Source organism: Serinus canaria, chromosome 8 (genome assembly GCF_022539315.1).
Source record: "Serinus canaria isolate serCan28SL12 chromosome 8, serCan2020, whole genome shotgun sequence".
Classification (NCBI taxonomy): Eukaryota; Metazoa; Chordata; class Aves; order Passeriformes; family Fringillidae; genus Serinus; species Serinus canaria.
The window spans coordinates 16738701-16760410 of record NC_066322.1 but is presented as its reverse complement, the minus strand read 5'-3'; the positions used below and the strand labels follow the sequence as shown (position 1 = coordinate 16760410).

The following is a 21710-nucleotide window of genomic DNA, read 5'->3' as shown; positions in this document are numbered from 1 at the left end:
GTCATATACTTGTGGTTGATGAAAAAGACAAGTAACTATTCATTTTAACCACTCCTTGGGATTAATTTATTCCTAATCCAAGATCTGAAATATCAGTGATTTCCATAATTTTTGGTACCACCCAAGTGATAATCGATTGATCTCTTCAAAGTTTTTAATCCTTAAGTGTTACAGGCTGTCTTGTACTCCTCAGTCCAGTCCATTTGGTTTCCTTTCACCAGCTCTGTTAACCAGGCTGCCATGGAGGTGATGTCCTGTCTCTTACAGGTGTAATTACCCAAGTTGTTTGTCTCTTTTATGCCCGGGTTCTTAAGAGCCTTGTGGTATGTCAGGCAGATTCTTCGCTGATGAGCAGTTTGCTCACTAGTCAGTAAGCTATGGACTGTGCTGTCCAAGAGAATGGAATCACAGGCATAAATTAAGCTGCGGCTTTTTATTTTGTTGTGGTGCTTATTTTTACTTTGACAAATCTGACATGTTCATGAATTCAGTTCTTTCTTTCTCAAGCAGTTTGTGCAATGCCATGGGACTATCACCAAGATAAAGCTGTCCACTGAGAGTTTTAAATACTGAAGATACTTTGGTTACCTGACAATGACACTGACAATGTTTACATGGTTGGTTTCTTGCTATTTTTGTCAAGGACTGTCTGCCAGGAGCTTCCTAATTAAAAATAAACAGATTTACCCTTCTCCTTGGTTACCGAAGCTCAGTTCTTGCAGTTGTCAAACGGTAATCAACTGCTTTTCCTCTTTTTTTTTTTTCTTTTATGTGTGTATAAATGATGAAGCAGGCAGAGATGTTGCATGATTGTGCTTGAGCAACTGATTAAGCCTTTATCAGCACTGAGAGAAAGGTATTGTAACTCATCAAGAGGAGAAGTTTGGCTTGTGCTGATGCCTTAAACGCATCTCTGAGGCAGAGGGTGCCAAGCTAGAGGAGCTAGGATTTCACTGGTGAGTGGAACAGATCACATGAGGATTCTGGCACTCTCTGTATGGCATGCTGGAATCCAGCGTGCCAGCGGTCCCTGAATTGATGGTATCAGCTTCAGCTGTGGAAAGTGTCCCAGACTGATACGTGAGTAGGGGGGTGTAGCAGCACCGGTAGGCAGTGGTGACACTGAAGAGCTTGCTGAACCTCAGAGCACTGCTCGTAGTGACTGTTTATCTCCAGTCTTGAGGAACCACAGGCAGCAGAGCTGAAAATGCCGAAGGATTATAATGTTTTTCAAATGCTGATTGCAGCACTTTGCTGCTTTTATCATCGTAAGTCTATTATCAGAGTCAAGGTAGGTGCTCTTTTTCAACTACAGTGTGCTAGTCAGTAACCTTTCGGTTTTTGTTTACAAGTGTTTGTTTTTATACCGTGGTTGGGTACAGAGTGTTTCTCTTTTAAAGAACACCTTTACAATTCACTGTTGTTTCAGAGAAGCTTGAACAACTTGCAGTTTTGTGACCCTGAAGCTGGCTTTATGTTTAGGGACTAAGTAAAAATGCCCTTGTAAGGGACTTGCTGAGGAGGATTTAAGCAAACTTTCAAGTTTTCTTGGAAGAGTTTAACTGATCAGACCATTTGGTTCCCTAACTTTTTTCACCTATTTAAGGAAAACACAGGCAATTGTGCTCAGATGCAGGTGTTTCTTCAGTGCTTCAGACAATTCTAGATTTGTCCTTATATTTTAGATATTTTTTAATTGCAAGATGCACAAAGTCATATACTCCTAGGAAGGTTTGGGTTGGAATGAGTCTTTGAAGGTCATCTAGTCCAATGCTCCTGCCGTGGGCAGGGACATAATTTACTTTATGCAAAAATGCTCCATATGCACTGTAAGTACAGGAAAAGCCTTTATAATAATTTTCAGTCACAGTAACAGAAGTGTCTAAGTGACTTGGGAATTGTAGTCATGTGGGACATCTAACTAGTTTTGATGATCTATGAGTTACACTTTTGAATTTTTTAAGATTAACATGTGAATTGTTCTTTAACACCGTGGAGCACTTGCAGTGAGGAAGGATGTGAAGGTTGCTGTCTTCTGGCCATGGCTTTCAAACTTTGATGGAAGCACTTAAAAGTTGGGAACAGCTGTCCCCTTTTCTTACCTTTAGTGATTTAGCCTTATAACTGTCCATTTCTGAAAGTGGGGTGTGGGGCTTGGTCTTTTGGGCCCTCTGAAAAAGTGATTCTGGTCAGATTGGCTTCTTCTGACTGGGACGGATGTCAGCAATTATCACAATAGAGTGCTAAAGATGCTCTATGGTGCTGTAATTGATTTTCATTCTTGTTTTAAGGCTTAATTCTCCAGTTCTAGAACTTTTTAAATGACATTGGGGTTTATTGTTGGCTGTCACAGCAGTTAGAAAACTTGTTCTTGACCCTGCAGATCTCCTTTATTTAACTTGGCATGAATTTCTAATACCTAAAATAACGGTGCTGTTGTCATGGCAACTTTCCATTTAGTCTAATCCATATTGTCTCTAGAGAAACTGAAACATTAATGGTGTTTGCTGTATGGAGAGTGAAAAATAAAGCCTTTTATGTAGAAACAAATTACAGTTGGGATCTTTCAAAAATAATGTTCTATTTAAAGAGATTTGCAGCATTTAAAATAGATTTGAATGCATGTGTTCCAGTATGCAGATTTAGCAATAGTTAAATTTGATGAACTGCTATTTGAAGAAGTTTGGATGGTAGAGAACTGGGGTGCATTTGCTGAAGAGAAAGTGGCTGTAGGTATAGAAACAGCAGGTGGTCAAATCAAGTAAGGTCTGAACCTTGGGGCCCAGTGGTATGGATTCTGTGAAATGCTAAAGGGCCTAGGATGCTATGAACAATAAGATGGTATGAAATAAAGTCATCAGGTTTTAAATTTATTATTATTAAATTTTTAAAAATCAAACAAAATCAGTTTGTGTAATTAGATGAAGTTAATTCTTGGTTTTAATAGTAATTGCAAGTGTAATGAAATACTAAATTGATGCATAAATAAACATGCTGAAGTTCTGAGCTACTCCTGAGAGATTCAGACCTTTTTCTGCATTGGGGTAAATTTATTATTTACAGTTTTCCAGTTTAATTGAAAGCAGTATGTGGCCAATCTCAGGGATGCCTTATTGTGTCCCACCAAAGCACAGGAAGCAGTACAGCACTTGAGCACTCATATTTTGTGACACTTAATTTTAGTGTGTGAAACTGAGGTCTCAACAGCAGATATTTGGTTTATTTTCCCATGCATTAATAGAAAACATAATTATCAGTGCAGAACATATGAACTTGGATCAACTCATTCTTCAGTCATGATTTATCAGCACCTTTAATGATCCCATTTGGTTTTTTATAGCTATTTACTGTCAAGGTCAGCTTTTACATTGAGGGAAAAAGAGAAACTTCAAGGCAAGGGGGCTCCTGTTTGTGGTTAAAAAAGAAGTAAGTGAAGAGAAAATACTAAATTGTGACTTGTGCCACTTCCAAGCCAAAATATTTTTCTTTAAATTTGCATTTTTTGGAAGAGGAGAAGTAAATTAAGAATAAATCAGTGATAAGTGGCAAGTTAAAGAATGTGGAGGTCTAAGTTAATGAAATCAACTTTGCCACAAGACAGGGGTTTTTTAGTACTAGTCAGTATGGTTGTCATGATCAGAGGGGGAAGGGCCTTGAAGTTCAAATATTTTCATTCTTAATTCTCTGCTATGATTCACCCTCAGCTGAAGCTGCACAAAAGGGGAAACCACTCCAGTTATCAGGGCTGCCAAGTTTATAACTTCCAGCTCGTTGATGTAGCACAGCAGTGAGTAATGTGCTAATGCTGTGAATGTGACGTGCGTAAGAAGCCTTTAATAGGCAGCTCCTTACTGCTAGTGCCATCTCTTATCTTGGGTGAATTTATATGGGTGAACACTTTTTATAGATAGTAGATCTTAATTAATATTTCTAGAGTGTGCAGTGATCTAAATCTGTTCACTGGCATCCTCAGGCTTCATATATCCAGTTTCAGCCTGTGTGTGGAGGCAGTTGGGTTTGATAACACGTGAGTTACATGTAATCACCACTCAGCATTATCAGTCTGCCTTTTCAGTGTTAGATTTGTTATTGTTGGAGAGGGGCAGATGTGAAAAGACTGCTCAAAATTATGTGAAATTTTATATAGCTCCCTGAGCTTTGATTTCCCATTGTCTTGTTGCTGAGTTTGAGTTTTGATGAGTCTTATATTATAAAATTCTTTTGAATTTCCCATGGTAATTTTATAGCTACACTGCAGTAGAAGTTTGATTATCTTCTATCATAAATATGTAGATAGTACAGGGTCCACTGGTGCTCTGCTAGTGACTTCTGTTTGATGAGAATGGGAATATTCTTCAGTAGGTATTTATGCATTTAATTTTTTGGAGTTACCCATTATTTAGGTATGTCTCAGATTAAAACAACAACAACAAAAAAAACCCCCTTACATAATTTACATTTGGAAATGCAATTCTCTAGGGTCACTGAGTGGGGAATTATGATTTGACTAACACTCAGCTCAGGATTTCTCAGGGTCTGTATTCCAGAAATGAAGCTCTCCTAGTTAGGAATGTGGTTACACAGAAATGTGAGGATTTGTTATAAGTGTGGTGGTGTACTGGAAAATGGTTGTTGAATCCACTAGAATTAAGTTTTCCCTTATGTTACCTTCACTTAACATTACACTGATCTTGGCACTAAAGGGCTTTTTTTAGTTCCCTCACTCTAAATAAGTATCTTGCTTATTAGTTGTCATGCTTTGAGCCCAGCTGGCAGCTGTGCACCACGCAGCCACTCATCCACTCCACCATGACAGAATGGAGAAGAGAATCAAAACTAAAGCTTCTAGGTTGACAAAAGAACAGTTTATTAATTGAAATGAAGTAAAATATAATAATACTAGTAAATAATAATAATGAAAGAGGAAAAAACCCACATGTTGTGCAATACAGTTGTTCACTACCCACTGACTGATGTCAGACCCTGTCCCTGAATTCCTATCAACCATGCTTCAAGGTAATTCCCCATTTTATGTACTGGACATGATGTTCTGTTGTGTGGAATATGCCTTTGGTCAATTCAGGTCACCTGTCATGTCTGTGCTCCCTCCCAGCCTTTTGTGCACCTCCTCACTGGCACAGCATGAGACACAAAGAAAGTCCTTAACTTAGGATAAACATGACTTAGCAGCAATCAAAACATCAGTGTGTTATCAACACTGTTCTCATACTGAATCCAAAACACCACACTGTACCAGCTACTGAGAAGAAATTAACTCTATAACAGCCAAAACCAGAAAAGGTTGGCTGCCTTCCTGTGAATGCAGGCAACTTCTGTGATTCATAGCAGCAGAGTGAGAAAATGCACATGATGGAGTTTATTTGATCTTTAAAGAGCCATTGCAGTCCTAGGGAAAGTTTTCCTGATAATTTGTTATCTTTTCATCAGTAACCTCAGAAGTTGTCACCAGTTACCTGAAGAAGCATGCGGAAACCTGGTGGCTTCAAAATTGTCATTCTCCTGTATTTATTCATCTCTGAGTAAATCACCCATTCTGCACCTTCTCTTACTTAGCACAGCACTTGCTATAGTCCTGTGTGAACTTTGTGCCCTGTGGAATGTTGGAGAAAGCTGCCTCTGTGAAGAATGTTCCAGTAGCTATGGTTCAATTTCCAAGTCAATCAGAATATGGATTCCTGTGTTTAGAAATTCTCTTTTTCCAGTTGGTTCTTTCTCAAACAAAAGCTATTCAGAAATCACTGTCTGTTTTTGTTTTGTAAGGCCTTGGCCATTGATGCTGCTTTTCTGTACAGGAGAAAATAAGACTGACAAGAATGTTACTGAACACTATTGGAGCATTTGGTTCTACATGTAAATGATCAGTGCAAGTGTGTTGTGTTTGCTGGCCAGTTAGTAGAGTTAAATTGAATTGATATACATTGTACTCATTATAAATTCATGTAATTGTATCTTTTTAAATGCTTGTATTCATAGTGACAGGCAGTCTGGTTAGGATCACAAGGGCACAGGATTAAAGACTGAAAGGATCTCTGCAGCCAGTGAATTACATATTGATCCAGAATTGGAACTTTGACAATAAGATATTCATTTTCTGTCTGAACAAGTTGGCTGCTCTCTAGTGGCTTGGAATTAGAGAAATTTTATTCTTTTCCCTTTTCCAGATGTTCTTGGTGTCCAGCATCTGTGTGTCCTCTCCCTTCTTTCTTGTTTCATATGTTTGTCTTCCCTCCTGGTGTTTCCTGTTCTTGCCCCAGCGTCTCCTTCATATTTTCTCTCGATTGGTCTTTCTGTTAAATTATCCACTTGGCTAAAGGCTATGTAAATCTCACAAAATTTAAGTTTTTCTTTAATCACAAAGTGTCTCCCATCTCCTCATTTTTTTGGAAGCTCTGTAGGATCTAGTGGTTTTATCCAGTCAGAACGTCACAGTTCAGCATTCATGGTGTACTTAAGCAAACATAGCAGGCCTCTAGTGTTGGAGAAAAGATGGATTGATGAGAAATCTTAAATGTGTTTGGTTTAGATGGATTCAGTACATTTATTAAAATTTAAAACAAAGTACTGAAATTTTGGGAAAGGTATGGACTTGACTTTCTTCCTCAAATCTTGAGTTTTCACAAAGCTGTTCTCATTTATCCCTAATAACCATCTCTTTTTCTTTTTTTTCCTGAAACCTTCAAGGCAACAGGAAATCAGGTTCCAAGGCTGCCTGTTGGGCTCATTTAACTGTCACCTGGCAGAGCTGTGTAAAGCACCAGGAAGTAATTGAGATTGGATGGGAATGTGGCCCCCTTTAGTCTTGTACCCATAACAGACCTTGGCTCTGCTTGTGTAAATAATGCTTTGCCAGAGGGATACACAGAGAGATGATGTGATTTTGGCTTCATCTGAGCTGAATGAGGGGCTCTAGCGTGACAGATTTTGGACCACTTCCAAACAGTGTCTAAAATTAAAAGCCTTTCCCTCATGATTCAAATTGTTCTGGGGAAAAAAAAAAAAAGAAGAAGAAAAAGAAAAAAACCCACAACCAAACAAAAAACCTTAAACACATAAATAATAAATAAATAAATAAACCAAACACATCATCGCCTTAGAGAGGAATTAATTAATATCAATACAGAAATAACTGTGGGACTTCTCTTTGTTTACTACCAGTCTCATACAGTAGATTATTCAGCACAATCTAAGGTGAAAAATTCCATTAGGATGGTTGACACAAGAGCTTGGTATAGCGAGTTGCCTTTGAGGAGTGCCAAACACTCACATGAAAGTAACCCCTTGGATACATAAGCAGCAGATTATTGTGAGAAATTCTCATTAAAATACATTGACAAATTTCAGAGGCACAGCATATTGTGGTAGGTAAGTAAAGTCCTCTTCAAATTTGCCCTAAATGAGATAATACTTTGATGTTTTATTTCTTTAAACTTTGATATTTTCCAGGTTTTGGTATGCTACATTAACATTTGCCTGGGGGGAATAAAAAAGTAAAATAATATTTAACATTAAGGATAGGTTGTTACATCCGTAAGCACAGTTTGCTATTAGATTAATGGCCCTGAAGTAGAAATCCTTTATGAAATACAATAAACTGCCAAGGAGTTTCTTATTTTGTAACTATTGACTGAATTTTTTCCCTCCTTCTAACATCTTGGCTGTCTAGGTTTTCCACAGTGTATGTAAGTAGGCTTGAGGGCTTTTGCCAGAGGGTGATAATTTTGTATTACTAGGTAGTTATGTATTTTTATTTTAAGGACCTCTTCACAAAACAGGTCTGTTCACAAAAGCTCAGCATGGCAGAAATATCTTAAAATAGCACCAGGACTGGAAACAATGCAACTAAAATGTGAACAAACAGTTCTGGAAAGCACACACTTACAGGGAGTTCTTTGTTGGCCAGGAAAAGCATCTGTATTAGAAAACAGTGACTGCTGATTTGATTTGCTTTTTTATTCCAGGGATATCTGACAGGGTGGCTGCTATTAAAGATCTCAAAGTATTTAAACTGGAAGCTTCCCTGTGTTGCTTCAACCATGTTTTGTTGCAAAATACATTGAAGTCTTTCATTTTTCCCTAGATTATTTTTGAATTTCTTTTTACCATCCACTTCACTATCTAGTTGTAGATGTAGATTCAGCTTTCTGTCATTGAGTAGGAGCCAAAAAAGTGTCTTGGGCAAAGAAATAAAACAAGGAGATAGTACCAAGTGAAGTTTGTCACTATGAAGTTAGTAAAAATTTACAGCCTACCATTGCTGTCTGTTAACTTTTGGAAAAGTTGGGACAGCTATTGGGAAATGAGGCTGAAGCATCTGCATCATGCTGTGTGGAATAAGCACCTTTTCTTTTGAAAGAAAGCCCACTTTTGAAAGAAAGCTAATAATTGTAAGCCTACCCTCTTCTTTATTTACAAGCTCACATGCTTGCACAGGCTGTGCCTGGAGTGATTTTTGAGTCTTGCATGATGTGGAGTTCAGTGTCTGCAGAGATTCTTGCGGAGCAGAGGCCTTGGGTGTGGAGTGTAGCACAGAAAGGTGTTGGCTGGTGAGATAACAGATAGTTCATCAGTCATAATTCTCCTTTAGTAGGTTCTGTAAGAAATCACTCTCAGTGAACAAAAAACTGTCTGGGAAGACATGCTATTTCTGAACTTGCTTACCTAGGCAGTTTTCCCCTTGTGTATGCTGGGATTTGTGCTAGCCACTGGAGTTCTTTCACTAAGTTCTGCGTTGCAAAAGGTTATTTAAGCTTCTTTCTTCATCTCAGGAGAGGTCCAACCTCTATGGCAATTAGAGTATATTCCATGTGGTAGATGATGGTGGGTTTTAACAAACCAATAATTATGAATGTTAACAATTTAGTTCTTTGAATTCCTTTAATGTTTTTCTTGCAGTGTTGTTAGATGTAGTTCAAGTTCAATATATGTCTCATTAACTTCATTTGAGTGATGAAAAATCCATTCAACCACCAGAAGAAATTCTAGGCTTCTATGCTGTATATGTAATTAATATGTATCTCTAAGTGGATCATCCTAGTGTTTTTAAGATAACTCATGTCAGTACCATGGATGAAACTAGTCCATTTCATCATATGTAGGTCTTTGATTCTTCATCCTATAGTTCTTTTTGTCAGCTAAAAGTATAGCTCTCCCAAGCAAATTCAGTTATTGCCTTTGTATCCCATAGTCTATTCTATTTTCAGTAGCTCTGCCTACTACTGAGATACAGTGAAAAGTATCTGGAGAGATGGTAACAATTTCTGTAGTAGCTTTGGGTTCTTTAAGATCTCCATTCAGTCAAAAGCATCTTTTGAAACCTTAAATATGATTCACATTAAAGTAGTAGTTCCTCTCAGAAGATCAGCAAAACACACTGCTCTTACTTTTATATCTTGTTACACCATTGCAGCTGGATGTTTTTGTTTACCCTGGAGGGGGTATTTTAAAAGTTCCCCAGCCACTTCCTTGTGCAGTCAGGGGAAAAGGTGCTTTTGGAAAGCCTCAGCTCAGTTTGTGTGCTCTTCACTCTACCTACAGCTTGTGTAGATGCTACAATACTTGCTATCATTCTCTAAGATGTGGTAGTGAAAGGGCCTTTAATTTTAGAACCATTGCTAGTCAGCTTTAAATGGGTTCCCAGCCATTTGAGTTGTGAAATACAAGTGATAGGTGTGTGCCCAAAGTCCTTCACCTGTGCTGGTCTGATAGGTCGCAAGGGTTTGGAGGGGGCTTTTTGACCTTCCCTGACTGTGTTTTGACACTTCAATGTGCTTTTGGACTTCAGCCCTTGCAAGCATCTTCTGACCTCCTTGTGCATCCAGTAACTTCACCTCTTCATGTTGTACATGGGTTTATGAATGAGCCCTTTCAGTGAAGGTCTTCTTTCTCTAGTGGCATGGTTTCTTTCTGCTCAGTCTTCTCATAAGGCTTGGAAGGAGTTGATGCAAAACCTTAATGTACAAAAGCACAAAGAATTTGCTCCTTGATGAAAGTGCTTGTCCATTTTGAACCAGATTTGTATGGACAAATAACACCCTATTTTGGTTCACAGAAGGGAAGTTAAGGTGAAAAGTGATTCTTTACCAGCTTGTTTTTATCTTCTGCCTTTCTATGTTAGCTGCTAGTGTTTGCCTAAGAAAAGCCTAAGTTTTCTCAAAGAAAAGCAGAGAGAAGAGGACAATTTATCTCAGAATTTCTCTGGGCTCCCAGCATGTTTAAATTATCTTGGCAGCAGGATGCCTCCTCTGGCATTATTCCACCAAAAATCTGCTGTCTGGTAATATGTTGTAATTCAGTCTGCCTGAAATTGCAGGGAGGGTCATTGAAAGAAGTGTTAAATGTGTGCCACCTGCTCCCACAGTTAGGTGTTGTGAGTATTCACTGTGAAGAAGAAATTTGTGGAAAGAGCAGGAATTGGTGGGCAAGCCTTCCCAGCTCTTTTTTAAATAATGCATGTGTTCTTCATTTGAATCAGTGTGTCAGTTAAAGGAACCCATGAGCTTTGGCTCATTTCCAGACCAAAGAAAAAAAATCCATAATGCATGGGAGCAAAATGCTGCATTTTGCTGGAGGGCCCTCCTCTCTCTCCTTATACCTCTCTTTTTTTTAATGGTCTTTCTCTGAAGAGAGGGTATACTCTGATTCTTTGATCAGTGTCGAACATGTTCTCAGGCTTTTGAAACTTCTCAGCACAACAAAGATGGGCTGGAGTCCCAGCCCTTGGAGAATGAAAGGAAGTTCAAAGTACTTCCCTCCTCTCAGTGCTTATGAAAGAGAATGTGGCTACTCCAGAGAAGATCCTGCGCCTCGCTGTTAGCAACACTGCATCCATAAGGACTAGCCAGCCAGAGTGGGCCAGCATGAAAGCTGTGCTACAATAAGAGATAAAGACAGACATTTTCCAGAGAATTGCATGGTAGTATCACCACCATGAAAGTGGTGATAGAGATATCTTCAAGTAAAACTCATGCCTTTTGTGCTAAGGGGCAACAAGAGCTTTTATCCTTTAGGAAGGAAACATCTTGGATGTGCAGATTCAATGACCATTAGGAGTAAGCCCTTTAAGATTGAAATTTTACTTTGGCAAATTGATCTTTGGTAACAGAAATATTGAACAACTAAATGTGTCCAGTTTAGCCTGTCTTGATGCATTTGGAATGTTCTTAACTAGATGGGTTCAAAGGGAACTGCTGGGAAAAGAATCTGAATTTGAAATGGATGTTTAAACAGGAGGAAGAATAGTGGAGCAGGGCATTTGGGCACAACTCCATTTTTTTGGATATAGTTAGAATTCTTATTGGAAAGAGGAAGTAAGAGAGTGACTTTAGGTGTGTCGTTATTGGTTTGGTGCACAGGCAGAACACTTTGCTCCGTTCCGTGCGGCACAGAACAATCACACGCTATCTCACACAATGCTGGCCTTTGCAAACACAGTCTGGAGAGCAAAGCCAAGCCAGCCTGCTGGAAGCAGCACCTGCATTCCAGTGTAGGTCATATGATGGAAGTTATAACCCAGGTAAAATGTTAATCACTAAACTTGGCACAGTTGAAACTTTTAATCTTTTATTGCAGTTTTCTAGGGAGAGGCAAGTTATGGACAACAGCCCGGAAAAGCTGAAGAAGGAGTTAGAGGAGGAGCTGCAGCTGAGCAGTGAAGACTTGCGTAGCCATGCCTGGTACCACGGACGTATTCCCCGGCAGGTACGTGGTCTTTGCTCTGCCAAGCGTGCTTTGAGCTTTTGCAGGCAAGCAGAGTCTCACTGATGTGCTGTACACATCTCTGAATTAATTTAGTAGGAACATAAAGCCTATTTGTATGACAGCTATGGTGCTTATCACAGCTTGGCATAAAATGAGGCAGAAGAAGGATTCAGGGCAGACCCTGTGTGGGAAATAGATACATTTCAGGATTTTTATGCGCTGAATAAATCTGGAAATGGAATTTAAGCTTTGCATAAGAATACTGTGAGCACATGCTGTTTAGAGAACACTGAGGTTAGTTTGGTTCAGTATTCTTAATGAAGGTTAAAATGTTTCTTTTCTTTCTCGCGCTTGAACTTGGGGGAGAGGAAGAAAGAACTGCGGCAAAATCATTTCGATCACTTACAGTTTGATCTTTACAAACGCAGGTACAGCCATGGTAAGGCAGAGGTTGGGTCGGAGCTTCCCGAGCCGCTGGAACTCCCCCTGCAGGCCTCCCTCAGCCCCGGCCAGGGCCGGCTCAGATGCCGCACTCGGCACTTGGCACTTGGTGTCCTTTTTATCTCATGAGAGGAATAACTCAAACAGAAAAGCAACGTGTCTCTGACTCTTCCTAGTCAGTAGTGTTTACATGCAGTGTTCACAAAGAATAAAAAAAAGAGAAAGCTTCTGTCATATAAGGTAACAGCGTAACAATGAAAGGGCAGAATCCAGGATCTTGTATTAATGGTTTCTAAACTTCAGTGTGACTATATTCAGATTCTTTAAACTTAAAATCCTGGGTCACTGCTTTCCCTTCATGCCTTATTTTCTATTAGCAAACTAGAAGAAATACACATGCAAAACTGGGTCAGCTTCTGACTGCTGGCTCCCTCCAAGAAGCCCTTTCAGATCTCTGTTGTGGGATGAGCTTTTAATTAAGAATTGGAGACGTAATTCTTCTACCACACTTCATGCTTTGCTTTGTATTTGTGACTTTATGTGTTCTTGCAGAGTTTCCAAATTAATTCCTGTGTTTAAGAATATCTTGTTGTAATGTATTGTTTTCTGACTCTGGAAGTAATTTTTTATGTAATTCTTTTTCCTCAAAGGTGTCAGAAGGCCTAGTTCAGAGAGATGGAGATTTTCTGATCAGGGATTCTCTCTCCAGTCCTGGGAACTTTGTTCTTACCTGTCAGTGGAAAAATACCCCTCAGCATTTTAAAATCAACAAAACAGTTCTAAGACTCAATGAAGCCTACTGTCGTGTTCAGTATCAGTTTGAACTGGAAAGTTTTGACACTATCCCTGGCTTAGTCAGGTACTATGTTGGGAACCGCACACCAATATCAAAGCAGAGTGGAGCAATTATTTTTCAGCCTATCAACAGGACTGTGCCTCTCAGGTGTCTAGAAGAAAAATACGGTGTAACTCCAGTCCAACAAAAAGAGCCAAGCACCCCTGGAGGAAAAACGGAAAGTGCAAAAAGGCTGAGTCTTGGAATACCCAGCATGCAGTCCCCAGAGCAGAGCATACCCAGAGGAAATCTTCTGAGGTACCTTAATTTTGCTGTCCTTATGGAAGGAAATGGAATAAGTGTGTCAGCTCCAGGTGGAGGTGATGTGAGTTTTCACTCTGATTTGAGATGGAATACTAGGCATGAGGGTTTGCTGATTTTTAGCAAAGGATTGGCAAATCCACAAAGTGAGAGCAGATGTAGACTCTGAAAGCACAACAGCACTGCACTGACTTGGCAGATCCTGACCATGTAAGACAAAGGATTAAAATAACATCTTGCTGCTGCTCCAGAGAGGTCTGTTTTTCCATAGTTGACTCCTGAAATAAAAACTCCAAGTGTGGGATAATGGATCCTAATTTCAGTGTCCGAATCAAATGTTCCATTAGAAAGGAAATACCTTCATAAATGCTGCAGGGTAACACAGAGTATAGCCCATTTCACTGCCACTACAACAGCAGTTTATGAATAAATGAAATGCCTTTTATTATCATAAGCTGCCCAAGTGGAAAGCTAATGATCCTTGCACTGGTTATGAGATATTTTGGCAGTTAGATATGTATTTTAAGTGCTGCATATGTTGATATGTTTTTGTTTGCATTTTTGTTTACTCTAGAAACAAAGAAAAAAGTGGTAGCCAGCCAGCTAGTTTGGATCATGTTCTGGAGAAAAGATTCCCTTTAAAGGCTCACCAGTCAGAGAGCTATCTGCTAATAGGTATGTTTTGTAATTAATGTTCATACTTAGAATCGGTGTGTGTCCAGGTGGTCTGTTACTCTTCAGACCAAAGTGAGATTGCTGAATGTTCTGAGTACTGTAAATACATTATATTTAATGGCCACTGTAAGCTGTGTTAACACACTGCTTCTCTTAAAGTCACTGGAACAGGATTTTTATTTACTATGCACCAGGTAGTTGAGAACCTTAGCACACAACTCAGCAGGCATCCACACCAAAAAAAATGACAGCTGTGCTTGGCATTAATACCTTTTTTTATGGTACTACCTTTCCTCAATTGTGCTTGACAAGAACTGACTTGTTTCACTCATGTCTTTCTGACAAAACATTTTTAAGTAGAAGTGGTGTTTCATGGAAATTCTGGTAACCACTTTTTCTCAGGGTAAACTATGCAGATGAGGTAATGTTCTTCACTGGGAGAAAAACACAGCCATGGCTTTTGTACTCAGTTCTGTTCTTCCATCTCCCTCAATCTCTCTGCCCTCCATCCCTTTTGCTTTTTGTTCCTTTTGCTGCTGTCTGGTTCTATGGCCACTGTCATCCTAAGCAAAGGATCCAGGGTGTGATACCACTTGGGACATTTTATCTCTCAGATTCTTCAAAGGTTTAAGCAGTTGTTTCCATACTAACACACTTGTGTATAGAAGCTTGCAGGACTGCATCTTTTCCCATGTGGACAAACTAGTATTGACTTCCAGGGCTGCTTGTTTTGAATATGATACTGCTAAAATTCTTCATGCCTATTGTATGGAGAGTTCTCATGACAAAGAGAACATTAAGTATTTGTACAGTGAGACTGTATTTTGGTAGAAAGAGTGTGCTCCTGTGTTTTAACAGTGGGATGGGCAGACATTTATAAGGCAAGTTTCTGTCCCTCTATTTGAATTGATTATTCCAGTCCATAGCTGCAGATACTTTTATTTTGGTACTACAACAGCCTGAAGAGTTCTGCTGTGCATTTTGTCATAGGATCCTTTGAGCAGGTCCTGTTATCATATTGCTTAAGGGTGGTAACAGCCTGTGATTTGGAGTTTTTGTTTCATATCTGTAATCAAGCAGTAACACCCACACAAAGCAACTGGCCACTTTGCTTAGATACCAGCAAATGCAGCAAGAGTTGCAGATTGGGAATGTCTGACACAAGGACTCAATCCTGGATCAGATGCCAAGGGAACAGGATGAGGCATAAATACACAGAAGTACATGGATCCAGCTCTTCAAACTAGCTCTGTTTCACAAGAAGATTAGCATTTCTGAAGTTCATTCCTTCCATACCTTAGTTCAGGTTCAGGCTTGACTTTGGGAAGTTCTGCTTTCATCTCAAGCTTGTCATTCTCAGAAATGACTCATCTTTTATGTGATACAGCTGGAAGTTGCTGTTTTTATAGCATAGATCAGGTTACAAAGAAACCTCCTATTCCAAGCCATGGAGGCCATCCAGCTCTGACAGGATAGCCTATGCATGCAGCAGGGACTGGAAGTATTGTCAGCATTACCACAGAATAATACTATGGTGCAGCTGTTCCATGTATTTGGGATTTTGGGAGGATCAGCAAGTGAATGGAATTTGCTGGCTAGGTCATTCCTCAAAATACACAATTTTGCCAGCAAATAATTGACATGATCTGTCAATATTTTCCTCAGGATATAGCATTAGGAGATGAACCCTGGCACGGGCACCAGGAATTGTATGTATTTTGACCTTCTAAAACACTGTTTTCCCCTGCAGGTTCAAGACATCCATCTCAATTACCTGAAGCAGATGCAAACTGCTGTCCAAGCTCACCTGCATTTAGAACAGGCAGTGAACCATCTCTGAGCCCCACAGTTGTTCAGAAAGTCATCCCAGAGTCACAGCTAGGGGAAGCTCTTAGAGGATCAGACAGTCAGCTCTGTCCAAAGCCTCCACCTAAACCCAGCAAAGCCCCCCTGATGAAGCCCCCAGATTCTCCTTTGGCTTCCCACAGCTCTGAAGGACACTACTGTGAACTAAACCCTGCCAGACATCCTACAGCAGCAAAACAACCCTTGTGTCAGAAGAACAGCTATGTGGAACATCTGACACAAAAGGAGAGGGCAACATTCAGGAACTCTGAAACAAGCTATTTGATCCTTGATGATGATCCTGCAATGAACCCCACAGATCCTGTAGAAGCTCCAGCTCAGATGGCTGAAGAAGACAGCATCTTTTCTGCTCCTGTTTATGAGACAGTGTCTGGTTTTAAACCGAATGATTTTGAATCCAAACTACTTCCTTCTGAAAACAAGCCATTGGAAACATCCATGTTAAGAAGAGTTAAGGAACTCTTCACCAACAATAACCCAAAGATTATTGCACAGCATATTCTTAGAATGGACTGCAAGGTAAAAAAAAATCATGTGTTATATTTTATATTGTGCCAGTTTAGACTTTTTAAAGAACTGACTTGAAAAGAATAATGGGTAGATTTGCAGCTAATGTATTGTTTGTATTGCTTGCAGGAATTTTTAGGGTGTTTGTTTTCCATTTGAAGAATAAGAATATTCACAAATTCTTTGGACTAAAGCTCTCTCATCATGCTTGACTTTAGACTCAAGTTCTTGAAGTTCCATATGTCTTTTAAATCTCCTTTTGGTTGCTGCATACCCGTGATTCAGCCTTTCTCCTGTATTGGAGGAAGAGCTCTCTGTGCTGTAAAGCACTGTGAGGAGAACTGCTCACAACAGGAAATAGCTGGTTAGGGCACACATTACCTGATTGCCACATGGTCATTATATACAATGTTCAGTGGAATTAAATATTTAACTTCTAAAACTTCTTAACTTCCTCTCTTACAGCTGGGCACGTGGTGTGGGAAAATAGCTATCAGGACTTGTGCTCTTGTCTCCTGTGAGAGAACTGTGCTAGTGCTACTGCTCAGAAAGATGTAAAAAACCACAAAGAACTGTTTTTCACATTGTAGACTTTGGTCAGCTGCCAGGAGATCAGCTAATGGATCAGAAAGACAAGAGAATCATCTCCTAATGAGATGATGACTTTATGTAATTAAAGCAATGTAACTGCAGTTAAATCTGCTTTACTTTGCTGGCGGGACTGAGTGCTGTACGTGCTGCAGAGCAGCTACAGGAACCAAATGCTGTGGTGGGTATCTAACCCCCAAGCTTTGTTGGACTTCAGCAGTTTTAGTCTTTTCAAGAAGAGTTTGAGAAGCGAAACACGTGGCTAGTTACTGGGCAACTCCATTGCAGACAGGAAGGGAAGTGGGAGTGGTGATGCTCCAGAAGAAGTACATCAGTAGCACTCTGCTGGAGCTGCTGCACTGATGAAGGTCTGAGGAGGGGACAGTTCCCTGGAGCAGCCGAGTGTGTGAGTCCTGCCAGCTGCTGGGGGCCTGCCAACAGCAAACACAGCTTTTGTCTTCCTCAGTAGCACTGTTGGCTGCTGCGAAGTGAGGCTTCATGCAGGCAAGGTGACTCAGAAAAACTCAGCTCCACAACTCCTCACTCTTCTCAGAAGTGGTAGATTGAGGTTTCTTTACTATGGTTCCAAGAGTATTAACAGCATTCTCTAACATCTTAGTTTCAAAATTCACTTTTCCCTCCAGCACGCCCATCCAAATTTATCTTTAATATATTGTTTAAGAGTATGTTGCCTAAAGGCACAGGATATGCATGCCTTAGAGAAGTAGTGAGTTCATATGTATGTATATAATATTCAATTAGCTCATCAGTAGACTCCTTGTTTTAAATATTGTAAACTTTGCAATGGAGCTAAGGCACCAAGTAGCCTGCTGGAATTAATTAAGAGTCATTGGAGGGCTTTGCATAAACAGATTTTTGGATTTTGGAGCAGGAACAGTAACTAGCTGGGACAGGTAGAGAAGTCTGTTTGATGTTCACCTCCAAGTGCTGAGCCAATGCCTGTCATTTACTGGCAGCTTGTTGCATAGACTGCTCTGATAAGAACTGCATGATGCAATGAGATTGGCCTGTGAATTGGGCCAGAATGAATGCTTTGTACTGAGATCCCAGGCTAAAGTTCATGTATCCTGTGTCATCAGTAGTTCAGTTTGCCTTTTAAATAATGACATTTCAAATAAAGCATCCCCCATATAGTAAGTGATGAGGTGACTGTTTGCCACTTGCATACCTGTGATGGACTAGCAATCAGTGTCTCCAGGGGCTCACATCACTCCTGCTTCTCTAGAAGTGAAACAGGTTTTTCTACAGTGCTGCTTTGTACTGGTGAGGCTTGTTGTGCAGCCCAGATGGCTTTCATCATTTCACAGCCAAAAAAGCCTGCTGATGGGTGATAACCAGAATATTGCAGGCAGATTGGCTAGTAAATATGTTAACATACAGGCCTTAAACCAGCAGATAATCCTACACCATCATATTCATGTGGTTTTGCTTATTATTAGCAGTTATAATTGTTATTGAGATAACCAGTAGCTAATACAATCTGTTTAAAAGGCAAAGACAAATTGGTAAGGGTGTCAGCTTTCATACACTAACTTCCTTAGCCACTCAACATTGTGTCCTCCTTAGTCCTTTTTCTAATTCATCTTTATGAACTTTTATGAACCTAATTCATCTTTTAGCATCCTGTGGTGTAACCAAAAATGTTCTGAGCAGTAGTTTTTTTAGAAAGGAAAAAGGCAAAGCACGTGTCTATGTCCTTAAGACAAAGAGCAGTGCCTCTCTGACAAGAATCAGGCTCAGAGTGCCCTGCATTTCCTAGAACCTGCATAGTAATCCCTTTCTGGAAGCAGAGGATGGAGTTTGATAAAGCATTTTGGTTTCCCCTTTGATGTTTTCTGATGGCTGTATCATTTTAAAAAATATTTCCTTGGCTTTTTTGTGCAAGGCACTGAACATTCATAGGTTAAAGCTTTTCTCTGATGCCTGTATTACTGTGTTGCATGCTGTACACTTAGCTCTGTATGCCATGCACTTATGTGGAGAACTTCTCTGTGTCTAGTTTTTTGGGGTTTTTTTTAATGTTAGTTTTAAAATTCATGCACAGTTTTTTGCACTTCACAGGTGGCAAGAATAGTAGAAGTTCCTGAAGAGATGAGGAGGAACATGGGAGGGAACTCTGGTCTTGAAATGATCACCTTGCCTTATGGACATCAGCTGCGCCTTGACCTGATTGAGAGGTAAATGTTCCTGTTCCTCATTGCCAGGGCAGGTGGCCAGAAGCTCAAAGCATGGCTATGCTGTCCTCATTTCCTTCAAGAATATTCTCGTGCATGTTTCCTGAATTCACATGTACAGATTATTTACTGGGATGGTATGTACCTTCGTTTTGATTAGGAAAGGATTCCTTGAGGACGTAAGGCAACTGTCCCATGTAGTACAGGGAAAGGGGAAAGGTGTTGAAAGCGGGAACAGCTGAATGCCATCAGCTCTCCTTTACAAGCTGAAGGAAACTAAAATTCAGGGGACCTATAATTTATCTGAGCATGTAAGTGTGTGTGGAGGAGATTGAAATGTAGTATCCTTCTGCATGTGGCAAGAGGCTAGTGGATCTAATAAAGTAAAAAATTTCTGAAAAACCTCTGCACAAGTAAGGGGGAACACTTAGGGTGTTCTGATCTACATTTTCTGCTTCATATTTTAGTAGTTTGCTGAGATATTGGGGGGCAGGGTCACAGGATTTGAATGTGGAGGATAAAGGGAACTGGGGCAATTTTCCCAGAAGTGTTCATTCATTTAGTGCTTGAGCAGAATTTCGCATAGTTAGTAGCATCTCAGGAGAATTATTAAAACGTTAGTTGAAAGCCTGTGTCTGTTTATTCTATATGTCATTACTGGCTTTGGTGCAAAGATATTGGTAAGACTGAGTTTGCTGGGCATGCCAAGATAAAAATTCACCTTTGAACTGATCTTTGAACACATGTAAATTTAATAATTTGTAATTAGTTGCATGAATTGTTTTACTTACAGGCACAATACCATGGCAATAGGAATAGCTGTTGACATCTTGGGTTGCACAGGAAATGTAGAAGATCGAGCAGCAACATTAAACAGGATCATCCAAGTTGCTGTGGAGTTGAAGGAGTCACTAGGAGATTTATATGGATTTTCTGCTATTATGAAAGCACTGGAAATGCCACAGGTAAAAATCTGTTTCTCTTTATGTTCTAAAATGTGGAGGGTTTTGATGGCTTATTTAATTTAATTTGAGCAATTTCAAGACTAGAGAGAACATCAGAATAGTCTTCATGACTATTCTATGACTGTGTGACTAGAGTGTACTTTTCCTGCTGTGGACCCAGTAATGGGTATTCTCTGTTTTGCATGAACAGGTCAGTAGATTAGAACAAACCTGGACGGCTCTAAGACACTGTTATACCCAGACTGCCATTATGTATGAAAAACAGCTGAAACCATCTTGCAAAGCTTTGCATGAAGGACAAGATGAGTGGACTAGTGAGTATGAGTGACATGGGTTTCTGTTTGGCATTTTAACCCTCTCCTTACTGATTTCCTGTGTGGAGAGATAAGGCAGCTGCTCTTTCCATAGCTGTGCATTGTACCTTAAAATTATGGGAAGTTGTATAATGCCTTATGATTATGAACAGAAGCAGAGAGTCTGCCAGCCAAATATCAGTATGTTTGTGTGGCCTGTATCCCTGCAGAATATAACATTCTTCCCACATCCCTACTTCCTCTGTGTGGAGTAGAAACTGACATATTACATCATCTTGCCAAAAAAACAGGAAAAAATAATCTCTCCTCTGGCAGATTTTGCTTCTTATCTGCTTTGTCTGTTAGATCAGAGGATGAATCCTCAAATAAAAAGAATGGGTTAGGTAATTCTAGTCAGAATAGGGGCCCCTGTGCCAGATTCACTGTAGCTCTAGTTTCTAGAGGGATGCGAGGCAGAGAAAATAATTTCTCAGAACATTTCTCCAAGAGAAGAGGTAGACAGTGAAAACTTTTTAGCTGCTTGGATACTTTTTATTGGAATGACCAGTTCTGAAAATGTTTAAAAGTTTGTGCCACTGTTTAGTAATTCAGCAGGACTTTCCCCTCTAGCAAATGCAGCTTTCCAACACCAAGTGGTGTTGGTCTTCTTCCCCAGCCAGTTCACTGCAACTTGGTATGACAGGTATATTTAAGGGAAGGTTTTTGAAGGCTATTTGTCCTCCATTTGAAAGATGGAAGACAAATAGTAGTTTCAAAATTAAAAAAGGACACTGCAGTTACAATACCTTCTTCAATTAACAATAATGTCTGATGATATGAGATGTATGATTATTACTCTATTCCAGAAAATATAAGTGCTCCACAGAACAACATAACAGTGCCACTGCTGATGCCTCTAGTTACCTTGATGGAGCGCCAAGCTGTTGTTTTTGAAGGCATGGAGCTGTGGGAAAGCAGCGACCAGAGTGGTGAAATAATGCTCAGGCACTTGGGCACAGCTCGCCTGATCGCCCAGCACGCCGAGACCTTCCGCCGGAGGGCAGAGCAGCTGCTGCAAGGTAGGAGAGACTGCTGCACTGCCACACCTCCTGGGGCTGGGTGCCTGCCTGCCCAGGGGGGCCCCTGGATCTCAGAGGAGAAATTCTTCTCTCTTTGGCAGGAGCTGAGAGAGCAGTAAATGTCCTGCAGGAAATTCAGTCTGAGGACAACATTAATATTGTTTAAAAGCAGACAGTAAATTACTCATCACTACAGCTCTCCAGCAAGCATTTTTGCTAAACATACTCTAAGTTCTCATGACTCAATATGCTGACCCTTCTGGCAACTGAACAGAAGTACAGTACAG

At 40.0% G+C, this 21710-nt stretch overlaps 1 protein-coding gene across 3 annotated transcripts in view; it reads left to right on the top strand.

Moving 5' to 3' along the window:
• The window catches only part of BCAR3 (BCAR3 adaptor protein, NSP family member), a 62430-nt gene that overhangs the window by 39695 nt on the left and 1025 nt on the right, over positions 1 to 21710 (top strand). For 2 of the 3 annotated variants that reach the window (XM_018912210.3, XM_018912212.3), the window contains 8 exons: positions 11590 to 11718; positions 12810 to 13252; positions 13830 to 13930; positions 15681 to 16315; positions 18974 to 19089; positions 19880 to 20051; positions 20242 to 20365; positions 21211 to 21423. In XM_018912210.3, coding sequence (XP_018767755.3) covers positions 11590 to 11718; positions 12810 to 13252; positions 13830 to 13930; positions 15681 to 16315; positions 18974 to 19089; positions 19880 to 20051; positions 20242 to 20365; positions 21211 to 21423 — 1933 coding nt within the window. Of the gene's footprint in view, positions 1 to 1192; positions 1292 to 11589; positions 11719 to 12809; positions 13253 to 13829; positions 13931 to 15680; positions 16316 to 18973; positions 19090 to 19879; positions 20052 to 20241; positions 20366 to 21210; positions 21424 to 21710 lie in introns of those variants that run through there. The other variant, XM_018912211.3, reaches the window with a different exon arrangement.